At 41.1% G+C, this 22230-nt stretch overlaps 1 protein-coding gene across 1 annotated transcript in view; it reads left to right on the forward strand.

Moving 5' to 3' along the window:
- Positions 1-1175: 1175 nt before the first annotated feature.
- Positions 1176-22230, forward strand: part of PPM1E (protein phosphatase, Mg2+/Mn2+ dependent 1E) — a 72685-nt gene continuing 51630 nt past the window's right edge. The window contains exon 1 of the mRNA XM_064468051.1: positions 1176-1922. Within this exon, the coding sequence (XP_064324121.1) occupies positions 1549-1922 (374 nt within the window). The 5' untranslated portion in view covers positions 1176-1548. The remainder of the gene's footprint in view (positions 1923-22230) is intronic.

Genomic DNA, 22230 nt, shown 5'->3' on the forward strand with positions numbered 1-22230 from the left:
TACATATTCACAAGATTGCAATATGATCAGTCAATGCAGTTGCCAGAAATAATCTAAAATTAGTTTGGCTCTGAAATAACAATTCACCAAAGAGAAGACAGATTTACAGCAGCACCTGACATACAGAGGTAATTACTACAATGTAGAGAACAACAGGTTTCAGCAAGCTACTGTCCTTGTTATAATCCATTAGAATTTGAGAATATTTTTACGTATGAGACTTGTGCTTTGGCCATTTTTTGAGGTGTATCTGATGTTAAGGGTATCGTTCCCTCCCATGTGTACAAGCTACTTTAAATATGTGGTAATTAATACCTGTTCGTTGTTGGTATTTATGGACCCCATAGCTCTGAAGACAGCTTTTCAGCAGCCATGAAGACAAGCCAAAATGCCTACCACAAATGAAAGGCACTTATTAGACAGCAGTATAATACCAACTGCAGCTTGTCTCCCACTGACCGGCTACAACTTCTAAGTTTCATTTGGTGGAGCATCTTCACCTGCTAACCAAAGCCCCTTTGCCAGAACATCGAACGTGTAGATACGGTGCGACGTATCACTTACGAATCCATACGGCCATTCATACGCCCATCTTGAACGCAAAGGAGCGTCAGAAGTTTTGCGGCCAAGTGTTGGAAACGGGTACGTACCGCCCCAAAGCTCCCCTTCCCGGGGGCACGGGGGGCATTTGGCAAGGGTGAGGAGCTGGGGGCCCACACGGCCTGGGCTCAGCCCGGGCCCCCCACGGCCGCCCCCCAGCTCACCCCCGGAGCGGGGCAGCCCGGGGCCGCGCGCGCTGCACCCCAGGGTTTCCCGCAGAGGACATTTTTACTGAAACACCGTATGTTTAATTGCCAGTTTCCCCTCACGCTAACCCACTCTCTGATTTCCAAGGCACTCTTCAGAGACTCCGCCTGGCAGCCGGCCCGGGGCTGCCGGCTCGGCGGGGCAGCGATGTCCCCACACCACGAGGGGAGGCCGGGCCGAGCCGCCCCCAGCCCCGGCCCCGGCCCCGCTTACCCTCCGGCCCCGTCCTGTCAGAGAGCGGCAGCGCGCGGAGGCGACACCGGCGCCGGAAACGATGAGCGCAGGGAAATCCTGAGGCAGAGATTAGGTAATAGGGAATGTGCTCTCAGGTTTCCTTCGGGTTCCTGTGAGGAACCTACGCGTCTGGCTGCCTTCGCATGACTCATCACATCGGCGCGGCTGTCAGCGCGCCTGCCCCCCACCTGCCTCCCCCCGTCCCCTCTCCGCCCGCTCGGCCTCCTGTCCCTTCCCGCCGCGGGCCGAGCCTCCCCCTCAGCCCGGACCCCTCGGCCCCCGCAGCGCCGGCCGCGCTCCCGCCGCTGAGGCGCGCCCCCTCCCTCCTTCTCCCCCTTCCTCCTCCTCCTCCTCCTCCCCCTCCTCCCGCGGCGTGCGCGCCCCCGCGGGTCCGGCTCGGGAGCGCGCGCGCAGGCGGGCGGGCGGGAGGCGGCTGCCGGCGGTGGGCAGGGAGCTCTCTGCGGGCGCAGTGCTGATCCGCCGGCGGGCGGCCGGGAATGCGAAGCAATGGCCGCGGGCGGCTCGGGCAGCGGCAGCGGCGGCGGCAGCGCGGAGGAGAAGAGCTACCGCCGCTTTCTCGAGCTGTTCTTGGGCGAGTTCCGCGGGCCCTTCGGGGCAGAGCCGGCGCCGGCTCCCCCCCCCGCTGCCGACGCCGCGGCCGCCGCTGACGAGGACCCCGGGGCAGAGGGAGAAGCGGGAACGGCCGCCGAGGCAGAGGAGGGCGAGGGCGGCGAGGGCGACGCCGGCGACCCTCAGCCGCCCGCCCCGCCGCCGCCTCCCCCGCCGCTGCCCCCGCTGCCCCGGCCGCTCTCGGAGTACATCACGGAGGAGGAGGTGGAGGGCGAGTGCCTGGACCTCTGCCTGCAGCAGCTCTACAAGTAGTGAGTGCCGGGCTGAGGGGAGCCTGCCGCCGCGCTGAGGGGAGGGGACGGGAGGCAGGGTGTGGGGCTGAGGGGAGCCTCCTGTGTGGGGCTGAGGGAACCCACACACACCGTGATGGGGGGAGGCGGGGTGCGAGGCTGCGGGGATCCCTTCTGTGCGTGGGGAGTCTCCCGTGTGGGGCTGAGGGGAACCCCCGCTCCGTCTCTGGGCAGGGAGTGGGGCGGTGGAGCCCCCCCCATGCTGGGGGGCGAAGGCAGGGTGCAGGGCTGAGGGAGACCGTCCTGCCGGGGGAGGTGGGGGCAGGGTGCTTGGGGAGGGGAAGGGCCCCCAGGCAAGGAGTTAAGGACTTTGGTGGTGCTGAGCTGCTCGGGGTCAAAACGTCCTGCTCTGTCCTGTTCTCCCCCCTTGCCCCAGATGCGCCTCTGCTCTCTGCCCCCCTCCTTCCCCCTCGCCGGGACAGGGAGCGAAGAGGGGAAGGGAACAGGCAAGGGAGAGCCACCAGCATCCATCTGGAGAGCAGCTTGCTCGGGGAGGGAGAGTGGCGGGGGAAATGTCTCATGCTCTGGTGCCAAAGCAGGAGGGGGGTTTGCCTGTGGTTGATTGTACTGAGGCTTGAAATTGAAACGTTCCCTGTGTGAGCGTTTGTAAATGGGGAAACCTCTGCCAAGGGAGAAGGAAAGGGGGAGAACGAGGGGCAAGGAAAGAGAAGCAGTCTTCCCCCTTTTCCCCTCCAAAAAATCCCGTCATTGAGACAACCACACCATGTATTTACAGACCAGGGAGACAAGAGGAGTAGAAACCCTTATGAGAAAGCTATCCATAATCATGGGGCTCTTTCTACTGTCAGCTGAGGAAAGCCAGCTATACTCTGTTCTGTACGGAGGCAGTTTCCAGATCTGTGCTTTCTAAAGGCTGGTGCATAAAGAGGAAACAGATGGGATCTATTCCCAGTGTGAAAAGTCTACGGACTGAAACCTAAAGATCGGTTACCAGTGCCTTGTATTGTGCTCAGCTTTGGCTTTGAAGGCTTGAAATAGAAATGGTTGTTAGTGGTGTTTCTTTGGGAACGTTTTTTTAAACTGATGCCACAGGAGGAGACAAACGAACCTGTGAAAATATGCAGAGCGCACCGGGGAGCTTTCTGCCATTGAGCTGACAATTGCAATGAGAGGTGTTACTCAGGCGCAAAAAGAAATAAATAAAGAACCAGGTTTTACAACTGCACGGTCTGTTTCTATTCAATTCTCATCTGCCCTCTCATTTGTGGACGATAGGGACAACACAGTGATAGCTGCCGAGGACAAAGCTCTCCTATTCGCACACGCTCGCTCTGCCACCTTTGGAAAGTCTTTCTCTGGAATACAGCAGCACATTCACAGGATGTGCCGGAGAGGAGGGAGGCAAGTCCCTTCTACGTATTTGGAACATGTTCTGTTGGTTTTTTTTTAAAACAGACTTGTGAAATCAAACGTCAGATTAGTTTAAATAAAGTTTTAGATGTAGAGAAGATTATTTTAAAGTATTATTTAAAGTATATCTATGAAATTATTTTGAACTTGAATTCCACACACCCCACTTCTCTTTCTCCATGTTCCCATTCCCCAGGACAGGCAGACTTAGATTCCCCAGTTTCTGAGGCACATATTAATGGATAAAATGATTAAGAAAAAAAAAAGACATTTTGAGAGGATTCTTTATATAGGATAGCTCTTGCCAGCTTGTGGGGTTTGTTCCCACCCCTCCCCCCCATATAAATCTTTTGATAGTTACTGAATAAAGCACCTCCTTGGCTTTGTTTATAGTGAAATCAATGCAGACTTCCTTCTATAGGCACCTACATTATGAAGCAAAAGGCAATATCTGCCTCAGAATTAAGGGAGCAGAGGATCATGTAAGAAAATTGTTTTCCAAAGGCTTGTTTCGTCAAGTTATAGAAAATGCTTTTTCAAATAATAAATTAATATCTTTTAACTGAGATTTTATAGACATTGATTTCTATCTGTCTAGCTAAGATAACTGGAAAATGTAATTCTTCAAAATATTTTAAAATATTATAAGCCAAATCTAATAACTTTTAATAGAGGGAGCTAAACTGAAATAGCTTTTTCTTGAGTGATGGTGGAATCTGAGGTAAGTGCAAGTGTGCAAAATTGTTCCTCAGGTAAAGTACTGGATTTTTAGAAACTTAAAACTGTCACAAGATTATAAACCAGGCAAAAGTAGAATGTCTTCTCCCTTTACAGCTTAGGGTTCAACTCGTCAGATGATTCCAGAAATGGGAAACTTCACACATATGAGTAAAGCTACTCTTGTGCCAAATGGTTATGATAGTGTTAAAACCAAAACAAAACGCTTGAAAACTTATGTGAAGGGAATATTTTATTGGTGTGTCATTAACAAGAAAGACTATATTGTGAAGGCATGTTTTCTGTAACTCTAACTATATATTAGTCAAATGACTGGTTTGCATTATATGTAGCATGAGGATAAAACCCATTACTGTGAAAAAACCAGCAGCTGTTTTTCAGCTATTTTAAGCACACTGCTTTAATTCTTTTTGAGGGAAGTAAGACAATCTCAGAAATGAGAACATGTTGCCAATCATGAAAAAATACCATCGTTTTCTGCCACTGTGTAAATCAGTATCAAAGAGTTCCTATTTATGAGATTTTTCCTGCTGTTTTCCAAAAGACTCATATCCCCCTCTGAGATTTCCAGTTCCTGGTTTCTTTCTAAAGACAGTATATCCTTGGAAAATTAGATTAACGTAATCTTTATATCTGTCTAAATGCCACAAAATGTGTTCTGTGTGCTTTCTTAGTGATCCTCTACAGAATGAAACCGATCAATAGGAGGTATGTTAGATAAAGGAAATAATAAAAAAAGAATAACTTCTGAGGAATTGCATTGGAACATTGGATGATAGCTTGAAAGTTCATTTTGTGGTTATCTTCTCTAACATCTGATTCAGGAGAAAGTTATATAATTTAAATAGCTTCTATGTAGAAACAAATATACTAAGGTCTTAATCTTACATCTATTAAATATGAGGCCTCATTGCTTGCTTCCACTGATTCAGGAGTTGACCTCATTTCTGACTTATTTTAAAGGAAGAAGTTACTGACTCAATGTAACAAAGTTATCTATCATGCTCTGTTCTTTCCCTCTTCCTACTGATACTTTTATTAAATCTAATGTCTTGTCAAGAACCAGCTTTTTGAATACACCTGAAAAACTAAATAACAAACATGTGGTTGCTAAGAGAGGAGAGGGCCAGACTGAGTTAAACAGTGCACCCTTAGAAGTTGTGCCACTGGGAAGAACAAATTCATCTTGGTGTTATATTTTTTCCTGTAAAAATGAAATTATTTGAAAAATTCAGTTGTATATTGTATGTGTCTTGCTCCCCTCCCACTCACCACTGTTTCTCCACACCCACACCCTCCACACACCCCCCCCCAGGCTTTGCTGAGAATAGATATAATCAGTGTCATTTGTAGGGTCAGGTTTAATTTAGTGATTTTGGTGGTGTGGTATTTTTCTTTTTAGAAACACCTTTAGCAAGCTTAGAAAGCAGGCCTATTTCTCCAGTGTTGAGATTTGCAAAATATTGAAAGTAAACAAAATAAATAAAAAAGTAATGTTATGTCATCTTAAGTGCTTAACTAAGGCACTGACAACAAAATGGTTATTCTGAGGGCTGCAAAAATCTAGCTTTGACTTGGAAAGAATAGAAAAACTTGTAAGCATTGCCCTTCTAGATTTCTTTGCAGAATACTGTGCAACATTCACAGAATATCACAGGTCTCAAGTTTAGGATTAAAAAATGCAATACTTGAAGCGAGATTTTAAAAAAAACCAACCAGAATCCTTTATTTTAAAGAGAGAAAATACTTTTCTTTAGGTTTCTTTAGGTTTATTCCCCACAGTCTTTCTATGAAAAATGAAGAAAGGCAACCTTTTAACACTGGAATTATGCCAGATGTGGACATTAAATAAGAGTGGAGTTCTTGCCCCTCAGCTTGCAATTTTAAGCTAAAGAGGAAGAATGTTTCGTGGTAATTTTACATGAGCAGAAATTTGTTTCTATAAAGTAAGCTCTTAACTTAAACAATGTTCCGTCTGCTGTCTCCATCACCGGTGAGTGAAGAGACTGTATCATCTCCCTTTAAAAAGCAGATGCACATGTTTTTAACTTGCTTTCTTAACCCCTGTTGTATAAGAGCTGGTATTGTTTTCACTATCTGTAAATTGAAATTTATGTATTATGCTAGATTGGCTTTTTTAACATCATATTAAATAGGCTGTGATATTTTACTCTTAAAATTTGTCTGTTATCACCTATTCAGGTGAATACGACTGCAATCTGAAAGCCCTTTTAGGAAATACACTTAACTACTTGCCATCTCAAATATTAATCACAAGGACCAATGAAAAAGAAATACCATGCTTTTTAAGACGGTACTTGTCTCATCTTCTTTTGTGAGGTTTTACAATGGAAATTATAATAATGTTGGCCCATGCTCTCAATAAATCACTGGAGATGATGGTGATTGCACCTGTTTCGGGAATTTTCTAATGGTTAATGAGGAGGTCTGAGAGAGACCATTAACTTTCCCACTCCCAGCTCTGTTGATGATTTGATTCTTCATCTTAGCTTGTACCTGGGTAGCAGCATGATGGTGTTATGGCCTGAGGGAGGGGAGGGGAAGGGAGGCGAGGCAGGTTGTAGCTGTGTTAGCATCTCACTGGAGCCCCCTGCAAGATTAGGAACCTCTTCCCGTGGGTAGCTGTTGAGCTGGCCGCTGCCAGACACGTGCTATAGAGTGAACAGTGGTGGCTTGGAGTCCCAGAGACTCAGTGGAGAGCACCAAGCTCTGCCACTAAGGTGGAGAGCTCTGTAGGTATGGCGGCTGCTGCTGATGTCCTCAGACCCAAGGGACCTTGGTCCTAGAAATCCTGGTGCTTCTCCATAGAGAAATTCTAAATCATCTGATAGAAGTGTATGCAGGAAGTTGAGAGAACTTCAGTATTGTTATTAGTGCCTTATTACTCTTTAAAAGAAGCTACTATGAAATTCAGCCCATATATTGGATGATGGTAATGTCGTAGCATACAGAGATGGGCACGTTTCACACACTTTAGACTGGAAATCATTATAATCTACAAATAGGTGGTATTTAATGATAATCACTTTCAAAACACAACTAATGCTTTACATAGTGAGAGACTCTTTAAGTTGCTTTTAAGGCATCTTTGGTTCATGCTCCCACGCTTTTGAAAATACTGAATCAAATCAAATATTTTTATACTCCTTTTAAAAAAAGTATCAGCTAAAATGAGCTATTTAAATTGCAGATTTACATTTTGTAATGGTTAACATATATGGTGACATTTCAAAACTTACTAATTTATGATTAAAAGGATGCTGAGTCTTTCAAGTGCAATGGTGACTGTGCTTGGGAGTTGCTTTATATAGCATTAAAAAAATGTTCTTAGTAAAAAGATTATGGGAATATATTCATTCCAGTTCTTTTATTTCCATGAATGTTTGCTAGTAGTACAACAAATTAAAGGGAATTAATTTTGGTAGGAGTTTTCACACCAAGATTTTTTTGACCCAAAAGCAATTTGCATAGATTCTGCTGCTCCTAGTGAAGCTGTTTGCTTTTGCATACAAATTGATGGAAGAATTAGATCTGTGCTAGCACATTCTTTTTTTGGGCCTTATATAGCCACTGTGGAAACTAGACTGAGTTATCAAGAAAGTGTATATATGAATCTGTATAATAGATTTTACTTGAAATATATTACTTTTCATTTATAAGATACTCAAAAACATTCAACTAACCAAAATCTTATTGGCCCCCTTGTGAAACTAGTGTTGACTCTATCTTTTGGATGTGATGAGCATGTTAGGCTTCATTCCTTTAGAGAGTTTGTTTAGTAACTCTTCTGTTCTGCACAAAACACCTGCACAGAATTTTTTTATCCTTAAAATCTTCATTGTAATTACCTTCAACAATGGAAGAACATTTCTCCACCTGTACTTCGAAGAAAAGATACTCTACTTAGTTGTGGTTCTTTTCACAGAAGATTTAAAAAAATTAAGGCTAAACTTTTAGTTTGCTTTACAGTATCTTAGTAGAAGTGTCAGTGCCTCGACTGCTCTGTCACTGGCGTATGTTGTCTTGCTAAATTGCTTATGTGATCACACGAAAAGCAAAAGCAACAGGGCATGTAGTACACAGGTAATGAGAGTACCATTTATTCCTATATTTGATGGCACTCTGAAATAATCTCTGGCTGTTCTGCACCATTTTCTTTCTTCACATTGTTTGGAGTGTACTGATTTTTGGTTTGTTTTCTCCTAAGAATTATTCTCGCTGGCTAGGAAAGATTGTGAAAAGTGAGATGAAATGGAGTTAGCGCTTTAAAACATTAGATGTTCTTTGAACCATGCTGCAAGACTGTCTTATGCAATGCAGTCATGATTACGTAATGCAAATGGTTATAAAAATAAATATGTCCTGGACAATGTGTCCATGATATGTCAGTAACTGAATTGTAAATGGTCATTGCTGCGTATTATAGTATAGGTCCTCATCTTTGGTGTAGCTGAAATCAACAACTAAACAAATATTCTACATTTTTGTTGTTACAACGTATTAGTGATCAGATAAAATGAATGCAGATTGTGGACTTGTTTTACAGCAACATTTCTTAGAATCATAGAATGGTTTGGGTTGGTAGGAAGCTTATAGATGATCTAGTTCCAACCCCCTGCCATGAGCAGGGACACCTTCCACTAGACCAGGTTGCTCAAAGCCCCGTCCAGCCTGGTCTTGAACACCTCCAGGGATGGGGCATCCACAGCTTCTCTGGGCAACCAGTTCCAGTGCCTCACCACCCTCAGAGTGAAGAATTTCTTCCTTATATCTAACCTAAATCTACCCTCTCTCAATTTAAAGCCATCACCCCTTGTTCTGTCCCTACACACCTTTGTAAAAAGTCCCTCTCCAGCTTTCTTGCAGGCCCCCTTCGGGTACTGGAAGGCTGCAATAAGGTCTCCCTGGAGCCTTCATTTCTCCAGGCTGAACAACCCCAACTCTCTCAGCCTGTCCTCATAGGAGAGCTGCTCCAGCCCTCAGATCATCTTCGCAGCCCTCCTCTGGAGTTGCTCCAACAGGTCCATGTCCTCCTTACGCTGGGGGCCCCAGAGCTGAATGCAGCACTCCAGGTGGGGTCTCACGAGAGCTGAGTTAAAGGGGGAGAATCCCCTCCCTCGACCTGCTGGTCACGCTGCTTTTGATGCAGCACAGGATACGGTTGGCTTTCTGGGCTGCAAGCGATGTTGCTGGGTCAACCCACACCCCCAAGTCCTCCTCCTCAGAGCTGCTCTCAATCCATTCTCTGCCCAGCCTGTATTTGTGCTGGGCATTGCCCCAGCCCCTCTGCAGACCTTGCACTTGGCCTTGTTGAACTTCACGAGGCCTGCAAGGGCCCACCTCTCAAGCCTGTCAGGCTCCCTCTGGATGGCATCCCTTCCCTCCAGCGTGTTGACCGCACCACACAGCGTGGTGTTGTCGGCAAACCTGCTGAGGGTGCGCTCACTCACCCCCACTGTCCACGTCACCGACAAAGATGTTAAACAGCACCGGTCCCAGTACCGACTCCTGAGAACGCCACTCGTCACCGGTCTCCACTTGGACATGGAGCCGTTGACTGCAACTCTTTGAATGCGACCACCCAGCCAATTCCTTATTTACTGTGTGGTCCATCTGTCAAATCCATGCCTCTCAAATTTAAAGATGAGGATGTAGCGCGGGACAGTGTCAAATCCTTTGCACAAGTCCTGGTAGATGACGTCAGTTGCTCTTCCCTTATCCACCAACGCTGTAACCCCATTGTAGAAGGCCACCAGATTTGCCCCTAGTGAAGCCATGTTGGCTGTCACCATTCTCTGTATTTTCCATGTGCCTTAGCATAGTTTCCTGGAGGATCTGCTCCATGATCCTGCCGGGCACAGAGGTGAGACTGACTGTCCTATAGTTCTCCTGGTCTTCCTCTTTTCCCTTTTTAAAAATGGGGGTTATATTTCCCCTTTTCCAGTCAGTGATAACTTCACCATACTGCCACAACTTCTCAAATATCATGGATAGTGGCTTAGCAATTTCATCTGCCAGTACCCTTAGGACCTGCAGAGGCATCTCATCAGGTCCCATGGACTTGTGCACCTTCAGGTTCCTTAGATGGTCTTGAACCTGATCTTTTCCTGTGGTGGGTGGTTCTTCATTCTCCCAGTCCCTGCCTTTGCCTTCTGTGACTTGGGCTGTGTGGCTTGAGCACTTGCCAGTGAAGACTGAGGCAAAAACTCATTGAGTACCTCAGCCTTCTCCATATCCCGGGTAACCAGGCCTCCTGTTTCCTTCTAGAGGGCTTACACTTTCCCTAGTCTTCATTTTATCACCCATGTACCTTAGAAGCTTTTCTTGTTGCCCATGATGTCCCTGGCCAGATTTAATTCTGTGAGGGCTTTAGCTTTCCTAACCTGATCCTTGGCTGCTTGGACAATTTCTCTGTATTCCTCCCAAGCCACCCAACCTTGCTTCTACCCTCTTCAGGCTTTCTTTCTGTGTTTGAGTTTGTCCCGGAGCTCCTTGTTCATTCATGCAGGCCTCCTGGTTGTTTTGCCTGACTTCCTCTTTGTTGGGATGCATTGCTCCTGAGATTGGAGGAGGTGATCCTTGAATATTAACCAGCTTTTTTGGGCCCCTCTTCCCTCCAGGGCTTTATTCCATGGCATTCTACCAAGCAGATCCCAGTAGGGGCCAAAGTCTGCTCTCCTGAAGTCCAGGGTAGTGAGCTTGCTCTGCATCCTCCTCAGTGCCCTAAAGATCTTGAACTCTACCATTTCATGGTCACTGCAGCCGAGGCCGCCCTTGAGCTTCACATTCCCCACCTTGTTGGTGAGAATAAGGTCCAGTATAACACCTCTCCTCACTGGCTCCTCTGTCACTTGGAGAAGGAAGTTATCATCAATGTATCCCAGGAACCTCCCTTATGCCCTGCTGTGTTGTCTCTCCAACAGATATCGGGTATTTCTGCTGTGCGTTTGTACTTCATTAGGAAGAAACAACATTACCCACCTTTAATAAGACATTTTATGAAGAAGTAATCATCAGAGTCATAAATTAGAACTGCATGGGAAATAGCTGCCCTTGGGTACTTCAATAATTAATACAGAAGTTAAATGAGTTAACTAGATTGCAGGATTACCTCAGTTTATGTTTATATTGGATGGAAAACAGCTAAAGGCAACTAATGATTGAGTAACTGAACTGACATTTTAAGCTATAGTACTGCTCACCCGTTCTGAACTCTGCATGTAATCAGTTGAAAAGTTTGGGGGGTTTTTTGTTGGTAGTTTTTTGTTTTGGGTTGTTGTTTTTTTTTTTTAGTAGAGCAGGATTAAAAAGTTGGCTGGTAAACTTTGATCATTGGAAAATGTACTTGGATGCAGACAAGTCTGAATTGTGAAACATTTGTGCTTTCTTGTAGCTGTAATTACAATAAAAGGAATGTTTGATTAATTGGGTGAAATTGTGGGTAGCTACTTAAACTTAATTTTCTCAGAGGATATAATTTTGAAGCTGTTTTTGTGGCCTTTTATGATCCAGTAAAGTCCGTTAAATCGTACCTAACAATTTTTCAAGTTTACTTTTCTTTTGCTCTGCATTTGCAATAAAGAATTTGAGTACTTTCTCTCATTTGAGAATATGATTTTTTCATAGGCTCTGTACTTCCATCGTGATGTAACTAAAAATAGAAGCAGCGTATAAAAATAGGCCTTGGTATTCTAACTTCTTGGCACTGTCTCTAGGGCTGTTCCTTTCACCTCAGGCTATGACCTTCTTACTGAGGTTCAAAAATCTGAACTGAATGTGGTAAGTTATTCCTCATTAGTGTTACGAACACTGTACTCTGCATGTTATATTAATTAGCTTCTGGAATGATTCTTTTACTTTCAGTCCTAACTTGAGGTTTTGGAAGGCTGAAACCCCCACGTTCTCATTGAGAATTCAGGAAATAGTTATCTGTTTTCTTTTTCTGTTTCTCAACAGAGAAAATATTAGGTAACTAAAATTTGGTTTTCCCTGTATACTAGCTTTACATGCAGTGAGTTTTCACTCAGACATCGCTTTATTGTTTTTGTAAATTATATGATAACATTGATAAAGCTTATAATACAATTTTTGTTTAAATAAGGTATTTGGTTTATTAGTTTATCACAGGCCACCTGAAAATCAAGGGAAACATTCAGTTCCTGTTGGAACCTAGGAACCCAGTTGAGGACAGTGGTAAGCCATCTAAAATTCCTACCTGCATAAAAAGTAGGAGTTTACCCTAATAAGCTAATATAAACTAACTGTACACACTTACATATACAGCATGATACATATTTTAAACTAAAGCTTTTACCAGCTTTCCTTGTAAGTAGTGTCATCTTGTTTAAGTCATCTAACCATTGTGATTGAGGTAAATATGATTGAATGCGGGTATTTGTATACAAAGGTGCCTATCTTAAAAGAGTTTATGCTCTCAGCTGTCTTATTACTGCTCTTTTCTGAAATAGTTAGGTAACAAGAAGTCAGAAGCTCAATATTTCTAGAGATTAGGAGGAACACTGTTGTTTGGGGACAGATATGCTTTCTGCTTGCAGAACATGGGTGCACTGGGTTGTTTTTAGTTCTGCTTTCTCACTGGAGTGTACTCCACAGAGAATAAGGGATGTGCCTGTTATAAAACAAATTTAATCTCTTCTCTTCTTGGCGCTCCAAAAATGTTATGTCAGATTTTAGAAGAAAATGAATTGGTTCTAACCTTAACATTCAAATGTGAATGGTTGGTGAAATTGCCCCCAGTAGAAATGAGCATTGATATAAATGCTGTGCCGAGCTGCTAAGGTTAGTCTGTGTAAAGGTCAAACAAACATCTATTATAATAGTTAACAGAGATCTTGGATTTTTACTGAATATTTAAAAATTTTGACCCATGTAAGTGATTTCAAAGTGGTGCTTGTGCACATGATTCCTCTGTGATGGCAAACAGCAGTAACTAATAGTAGTGTTGATGTGCCCTAAAAGGAAGAAATTTGAGCTATTCATGTTCACAATATTCATGTCTTGAGAATCTAAAGAGAAAGCGAGATATATTATTCATTTATGACATCTGATAGATCAGGAGAGAGAAAGAGCTCCCCCCTGACCAAGTACTGCACATCCTTTAAAAATAAAAAAAAAAGGCGTAAGGTCTTTCCTCTGCCCTTTAACCTTTTACCTCAATGGTACAAACTGTGTAAAATCCATGAAAAGAATTGTCTTCCATATAAACAAAGGGTTAGAATTCTCGCTGTCTAACACTTGTGCACTTCCCACTGAAATAAGTGGAGAGAAGAGGCAGTTTCCAAGAAGAGAGGCTGGCTGGGGATGTGTGCCCAGGCTGCTTGGCTGGAGAGGAGAACTGGGCCTATATTAAGTAATGTGATCCTCTTCCCCGGTGCATTGATCACTCGAGAATGAATTTTAAGTGGTTTAAAGTTTCCTCATTGGTGTTAACCTTTTTCATTTGGACTGATTATGAATGACCCAAATGATCATATAGAATACTTAAAATCTTGCTAATTACATTTTATACTATTTTTATAAAAAGCATTTTTGGATATTAGATACTTTTGGTTTAGCACCTCATAAAACTGAGTTGGTGCAATTCACATTCACTTTGTTTTTACAAGTGCTAATGCTGTTTATGACTTACAATACAGTAATTTTAAAAACATGAGACAAGCCACAAAGTTCTAAATCTAGCTCTGAGGATTAAATAAAAATAGTTTCTCCTATCAAATTATGAAACAGCCTAAAATATTTTCCCCCAAATAAATCTTACAAACTCTGCTTGTGTCTTGGGAGATGTGAGAAGAAAGGTTTGTCAACAGGGAGTAAGAGAGAACAGGCATTTTAAATTATCTATAATCAGTGTATATAGTAGAATACAATAAATCTGAAAAACACTTCTTCAATTCATCTGAACTAATTGAAAATTTAATGCAGAAAGCATTGAATGATAAATATTTTTTTGTAAAATATATTCTTCTATTGATGTAATTCTATATTAAATAGATTTTCAAAAACAATTACGAAAGATACAATTTATATATTACAAAATATATAATTTACTTAATAAAACACTAGTTTTACATTAACGTATTGAAAGCTATGCAGTTTAATTTATTGTCCTCTGGAAACTGATGAAGTAATGCAATTTCGGTTTCCGTGCTATGTCTGTGCATCTTAACAGGAATAAAGGCAAAGGTTGTAACAGCCCAAGAAATATTATAGTAAGGCAGGTATGCTTGTGTGTACATATATTTACTTGTCTGCCTCTCTCTTAAACACCAAATTTTAGTCGCTTTATGAAAAGAAATTATCTACCAAACAGAAATTCAGAATAAGAAGGGTGTTCCAAGCTATCTTGCAGTCTCATCCCCTTTATTATGGAGTGGAGCAAAATATTAAATCTGGAAGTAACACCTTGTGTGGGGGTGTTATATTTTGGTTTTAACTGTGAGAAAATTGTCATCTGAAATAGAGATAACAAAAAACATCTGTTGAGGAAGTACAGAAAGAAAAAGGAAAGCATTTTGAGGAAGTCTGCTTTATATTTGTGAAGATATGAAAAGCAGCTAATGAGGTAGCATGAAATAATAAAACAGAAAGAGGAAGAAAGAATTAAATAATATCACAACCCGAGTGAGCCACCCATGTTCCTTCCATTCATTTCTTAGATAATCTTTGTCAGTCTGTGAAATGGGTCTGCAAAATAGAAAAACTCATCAAAGTTTTTTAGAACCTCTGTTTTATTGTGGTAAACTTCCTAAACTGAAAGTTGGTTATGCACTTCTGTGTTTATGCTTACTCTGACATCGTTGCAAGATATTAGGGGCTATGCTCTAGCTTTAATTTTTAAGTTAGAGAAAGATCTGGTATGTACTTTTGCTCTTGCTTTCATGGGGGTTTGCTATTAATATCTTGTTACCAGTTACAGATGCTTTTCAGGGAGCTGTTTTAGGCTTCACTCAAAGTTTTTTTGGAAAGACTGGTAAAACAATTCAGCCGACTCCTTTTAGCAGTGAAAAAGAGACATCGCTCCTCTATTTTGCCTGTGGCCATCTAGCAGATAGAAAAGAAAACATTCAGAGGTGTTAAATCAGAAAAAAGCATTTTTTTTTTAAAGGGCTGCAACTATGTGGGAGTAAACCCCCAAATATCCATAGGCTGGGAAAAAAAAAGAAATTAGGTTTGTTAAAATTAACAAGCAAATAATAGCATAAGGTCATGTATTTTAAATACTATGTGCCCGCAGAATGTTTTCCTCATTTTCCAATATGCTCACTACTGCAAAAAATTTAAAATGTGATGTCTTCACATTATTCTGGTGGCCTTATGGTGTATTCTATAATGGGATCTTGTGGGATTTTGCATTGATAGGCATCTGAGAGTTGTGTTCGTACTTACAGTAGAATAAGGATTCAGAGAGTTTGCTAGGAAAAAAGATTGCTGCAAAATGATTTGTGAAGACAGTCAAGACAACTGGACAGAGTAAATCAGTGAGATACTTTACTAGAAGCAGTACCACAGCTAGCTAAAGTGTCTGTCTGGACTCCTGAAATACAGTCTATAGGAACTTGTATTTACTTCTCTTAGTTGGTCGCTTTTGGTGGCAAAACAATGTTGCCCACTGGCGCAGTCGGGCATATGAGCTGCTAGCCTTGCTTAGAGCAAGGTTAAGTGACATGTTAAAAATTATTACAGTGAGAAGTCTAAAATAGCTACCCTTGTAGTAATACTGGTAGCAACAATAAACATGGAAGGTTTCAGGAAAATGCCAAGCTAGACAATGCTTGTCCAGGACGATAATTTGCATTTTCTGCATGTCAAGAGCTTCCAAGTTACACCAAAGGAAGTTTGGGCTAAATAAAAAGGCACAGGATATGACCCTCAAAAAAATTGCTACTTTAAAATCTAAGAATAAACTAACACATCCTGTAGTTTCATAAACCCTTATATTTCAGAACTGTGTTAATTAATTTACTGTATATTTATCCTTCTTTTTGAGGCAGATGATTTGTTTTACTTTTCTGTTCTATGAATAGGGAAGGATAAATACATAAAACAGGGCAGGAGGTTGGAAGAAATGTACAGTTAAAAAATAAAAGAGCAGGTCAGTCTTGATTGAAAAGTAAACATAAAAAAATTCCTCTCCACTTAAGACAATCCTATTCCTTCGTAATCTTTTCTCCCCACTCTCTGCCCCGCCATCAAAAAGTTTTCATGTCTTTCTGCAGTTATAAAAGACAATTATATTGTGCTGCTGCTAAAAATAAAAATCCAGAGTTGGTAGTCTTGTTTGACATGTGCTTTTCTTGTGCCACTGTAATAATGAGGGAAGAATATGCAAAAGAAAAGGTAAAGTAGGTAATGCTGCCAGACCAAGTAATCATTGTGTCGCAATTTCGCTCAAAGCAATAAAACTGACATAAATTTAAAATAATGAGAAAAAAACCTCTGGTGTTGGTTTTGCTTCTGAAAAATGTACTCAGAAACATTTTAAACTTTTACTTTGCAATCAAGAAGCTTGGAAGCTTTCCTTAAAAAGAATAATTTGAAATTTGAAAGTGCTTGCTTGTTTCAAATAGTTGAAGCTTGAAGTAAAACACAAAATACTACAAAATTTGCCATGAAATTACACAAGTTGGCATCAAGGGATGAAACTGTGTCCTTCAAAACCATCACTCTCCAGTGCTTCCTTTGGGCCACAATTTCATCCACTGTGCAGATTATTTCTTTTTTTTTAACCTGTAAGAAGAGGTTGGGTGTGATACGCTGCAGTCAGGATTGCGCCTGTGCTGTTAGACCTTCGGGGGTGTTTCTGGGCTGTTAGCCTGTCAGGTGAGACCTGCCCCTTTTTCACATAAATAAAATGTAATGAAAACTTGTGATGTCTTACAAAAGATTAAATATCTAGCTGTAAAAAAGACTGTTGAAATTTCACCACTGGTAGCTATACTAGAAATACTTAACCATTTGCCTTTCAGATTTTTTTTGAGAGTAAATGTATGGGGTCTTCTAGAGTGCTCGTGAGAATTTTTTTTCCCCCCATCTGTGAAGTCCAAATTCTTTGCTTTAAACATTTACATTGACATTGATGGGTACTTTGAAGCTTCAAGAATTCCTCCAAGTCTAAGTAAAGTACTTCCCATCACTCAAATGCTGAAAAATAGTTCTTCCAGGAGATAGGTGATAGAATCTGTAACAGAGGAAACCTGAGTGGTTTTTTTTTCCCACCACACATAGAAGTCACCAATTAACACTTTAAAAATAAAGGGACAGAATGAGAAAATGTAATAGACACAGTGTCAAATGAAAATAATTTTTTTAAAAAAAGGAGAGTGATTAGACCGTCTGAAATATCACATCAGCTAAAACACTATTAAAAGGAATTGCTGGCGTGCTCGCTGCTTCAGTCAGTTTACCTGCCTACTTCATACCTAATGGGCTGTGTTTAAGCAGTCAAGTAAAATGTTGACTGAACCTGATAAACTAATCAGTTCCATTTAAAGTCTGGACAGCTGAAATCAATGAAAACTAAAGGACCCTCTCCAAGGTGAAAAATTGTGTATTCTATTTGATTCCTTGGTGAAAACTGGACATTTTTTCTGAACCATATTCACTTATTTATTCAATAATCTGATTGACAAAAGTAGCTATAGTGCAACAGCTTTACTGTTATTACTATGGATTTATAGAATTGTAATCTTCCTTAGGTTTCACCATCCTCCTTTATCAGTGTTGAATGTTTCTTCCACGACAAAGAAAGTCTGGCAAGGTAAATAGGTGATCCAAATTATTTTGTTCAGCTGATGTTTCTGTGTTCAAACCAGCTATAGATGCTTTTGTACTTCCAGAAACAGTTTGAAAAGATAAATCTATCATTCTCTATCAGTTCCTCCTCATGTTATTTTACTGTTTTGTAAACGGGAAATAAGAATTTATCGTAGTTTAGACATCTCATAAAACCAGACGTACACTGACGTAGCAAGCTACCCAAGAAACTGGTGTTAATGAACTTCGGTTGCTGCTTGTTAGAGATTGCGAGGAGGACAATGTACTTAGTTTCAAAGGTCGAAGACTGCAACTAATCTCCTAATTCCAGCCCCCACAATACATCGATTTGGATGGAATTGGTAATTAGTAGATTTGTTCTTTCTGATATGTGAGAGGAATTGGTAATTGCTAGATTTGTTCTTTCTCATTTGTAAGAGATCTGGTACTCTGCTTGCTGCTAGCAGAATTTAAGTGTGATATGTTGAATTAATATCCAAATAAGGAATTTGCAGTTGGATTAAATATATTTGTAACTCCCCAAATTCCATGTTGTAGCCTATGTGCTTGGATAGCCTGTGAAAGAAACCATTTCATAAGTATTCTTTTGCTCCATAGATTCTTCTGGTTTTTTCCACCTCCTGGATCCAAATATAGTTTGCACACATCTGTTGTGTGAATAGAGTTAATTGTATGAGGATGATGCTACTCTCTGTATTTGCTTGCAAAGGTTAATTATTCATTTGTTATAATTGTAATCTGAGAAAACCAAAAACATACGCATGATAAGGCAATATATTTTTGAAAGAGCACTGGTAGCTAGATACACGGCTGTTAATTTTACTGTAACTTTTATGGTTGCTTTCTGTTTGTAGTTGTAAAACCATTACAGTACTATCCATGAAAAGAGTAGAGATGAGTAGTGTTAGTATGAGTATAAAATACAAGCTGCTGGTCTCACTTAGTGCAAGGGTAAGGGACATGATAAAGAAATTTTACAGTGAGGTGTCTAGAATTGCTACCCTTATTGTAACGCTGGTGGAAACAACAGACCGGGAAGCTTCTGGAAAAATGGTGACATAAACAAAGCACTTCCTAAAGTGTTGCCCTTGATACCATGCTTGAAAACATCTTTCAGATTATTTTATCTCTGCAAACTATGGCCCAAGCCATGGTGTTCAATAAAAAATAAAGCACACAGACACATAGCCCAGGTCCTGTCTATGACAGCTTTAACCTGTACCCAAGAAAGTAAGCAAGCTTGCCCATGCTCACCAGTAAGATCAAATTAGTTTCCTTGGTTAAAAATAACATGCTTGTAAGCATACTGAAAAATATAAAATCAGTTAATTGATATGTGTGTGTGTGTGTGTGTATATATATATGTTCTTGTGCCGCTTTGTTTTGTTCTGAATTAAGCATGCAGGAAAATTCTGACAAAGATAAGATTTTTCTCCAGATCGTATTTCAGAGAATGCCATGTGAACGTAAATAAGCTTTACGTGCTCTAAGTTGATTTGTATCACTGGAGCATAAAAGAGGGAGTGAAGAGTCAGAGGTGATGTCTCAGTCAGGAGTTAGGCCATAACACCTGCAGGGAACAGACTTCTCTCAGTAAGCATATGAGAATGCCTGTTTGTATAAAAAATAGCTATGTAGTGGTAATATATAGTTAAAAGCAGGTTTGACTACATCTGACTCTAAACACATTTCCAGTTTTTACTGTGCTCTTAAACTTTGCCAGATTTGCTCCTGTGATAACGCTCTGAGCTGTCGTCTGCCTCCTTCTGAAAAATATCTAAACTTGAAGAAACAAATCCGGGTGGTATATGATCCTAAAGAGCCACAATGCACATGAATTCTTCCTATCAGTTATCTCTCTATTTGTGCGAATACGTTTCATTCAAGCCCTATTGATCACAATTAAGGGTTGAAATTAGAAATTGACTTTCATTAGCTCAAGGCAAATTAATCTCAAGGCACTGCAGCAGGTTGTTCTCGCTTTGTGTTAGTGAACTTGACAATCAGGTTCGGTGAGAATACAAAAGTGCAGCGGGAGGACTATATCCCAATATCTTAATGTGACAGCTACCAAGGGAATTACTTTCTGAAGCAGAAGAAGGGAAACTGGAAACATTGAGGGGGTGGATACAGACAGATATGACAGGATTCTAAGAACCTGGGATTCCTGATGGCGTAGGCCTTCAGAGACCACCCACTGAGCTTTGGCAGGTAATAATCTAGGAAATTATAATACACTTACTTTAAATGAATCTGTTGAGATGTTTGATCCAAGATCTTCATTACACATACAGGAATGCTTTTGCTGCTAGAGCTCTGCTATTTTACCAAACTATATTGAAGACAAGAAGAGAGTTCAGAATGGATTTTGTAATGATGTAGCATCCAGTTAAGTGAGTAAAAGTATGACCAAATTTTACAGAAGTCATGATACCCCTAGAAAAGAAGAAAGTTCAGTCAACTTAGATCTGCTTTTACTGAATGTACTGTATCTCCTGCTCTGCGTGTGTGTGCCTACGTGGCACACACACATGTGGCCTGTGTGTGCCTATAGTGTGAAAATCTGGCATGCAGGAGAAGTGTTGCGACTGAAGATTTAATCCTCCCCCAATTGTAATGTTTCTACAGAAACTTCTTTCAACAGAATAACTCTGTGCAAGTGATGGAAATTACTGTTTGTAAACATGTAAAAGAAGGTGTTTGCATTGTATGACATAGCCTCATTCCTTTGTCACCCAGCCATCAGACAGATTTTCGTCTTACAGCTAACCAGATTAAGCATTCTGGCTAGATCTCTGTACGCTGTTACAAAAGCATTCCGGCTTCTCCCCCCTCCCAGCCCCATCAAGCCTGATCAGTTATTTTGAATCTGGAATATAAAGCAGAATGTATGTAACTGGGGAAAGAAATGGAATATATTTATTGGTGGCAAGGGAGCTCAGCCTCTAGTGGGGCAACTGGCAGTGTGCATAATGATGTTCATAGCATGAGATTTAGTAGCATTGTAAAGGAATTCCTGTCAGAGTGTGGCTCTGATAGGACTTATCAAAGAGTACATGCTACTTATCTATCTTTGGCAGAGAAGTCTAACTCCGTTTAACTGTCAGCACATCGATAATCCTTCCAAGTCTGGAATTGTTGATAGAGTGCCAAATATCTTGGATTACGTATTGTCAGAAAGAGTAAGATCTGTGACTGTAATATCAAACAAAGCAAATGTAGCTATTTAATAAAATAATGCTGCTGAGCTTTTAATATGGCATAACACAAGCCCAGATTTCTTTTTTTTTTTTTTTTCCCATTTGGTAACATGGGCCATTTCAGTATTGTATTGGAGATAAGAGAGAGAGATAAAGACTTTTGGGATTACAGCTAACTATCTACAGAGAGACAGCACAGACAAAACACATTTTTTTTCGTTATTTTTGCATGATGGAAGCCTTAATATACACACAGTTGAAATGCTCTGGTCAGTTCCTTTGTGGCGTTATGAACATGGTATTAAAATACATTGGAGATGAGAGAATGTTATAGCATTCAGCAACAAAGAAATAACATTAAACAGGACAAACAGCCTAGTGCTGAACGGTGTAATCAGCAAGCAGGCTATTTTATTTCTAGCTCTATCAACATCTGTCTGCTTGCTATTTTATCTTTAAAAGCATACACACAGACACGTGCATACACAGGCTCTTTAAATAAATATATTTTAATTTAGGGCTGATAGAGATTGTTGTTTCTCTCTTAAAACTGAAGTCCTGTGTTAAATTTAAATCTCAGAACAATTTCTGCCAACCGCAGTACCAGGGGTTAGCTCAGGGGCTCTTTCAGTTTCTGGTGGTTGCTCCTGCTCCCCTTTCCCCAGTCAGGGCTCATCTGAAATCGCGTACTGCTGGCAGTTCTGCCGGTGGTTTATGTGGCAGCGACAGTCACATATGAAGAACCAGACCAATGCCGCCAATTCATGTCGTCTCAGTTCCTTGCCAAATGAGTAGATGCTCATCACTTTCGGCTCTCTTGATAGAGCTGCCATTAACTTTTGACAATCTTACTATGAAGACCACAACACCTTATATCCTTACCTATCTGTAAGATATGTCTCTTAACAAGAACATTTAATGCATGTGAGTAATTCTTGTTTTCTACCCAAAACAAAAAAACCCTCTTGATACTTTTTTTCTTCACCCATAACAAAGCCCTTGCGCAAATAGCTCCTACAGGCCTATACTTTTCTTCATTTCCTTTTCAACTCAAGGGTAATAGCAGTTAAATCTAGTAAAATAAATGTTGATTGATGGAGTTTATTCATTATGCCAAGCTAATGAGGCATCATAAATATATTTTT

Source organism: Phalacrocorax carbo, chromosome 17, assembly GCF_963921805.1.
Source record: "Phalacrocorax carbo chromosome 17, bPhaCar2.1, whole genome shotgun sequence".
Lineage (NCBI taxonomy): Eukaryota > Metazoa > Chordata > Aves > Suliformes > Phalacrocoracidae > Phalacrocorax > Phalacrocorax carbo.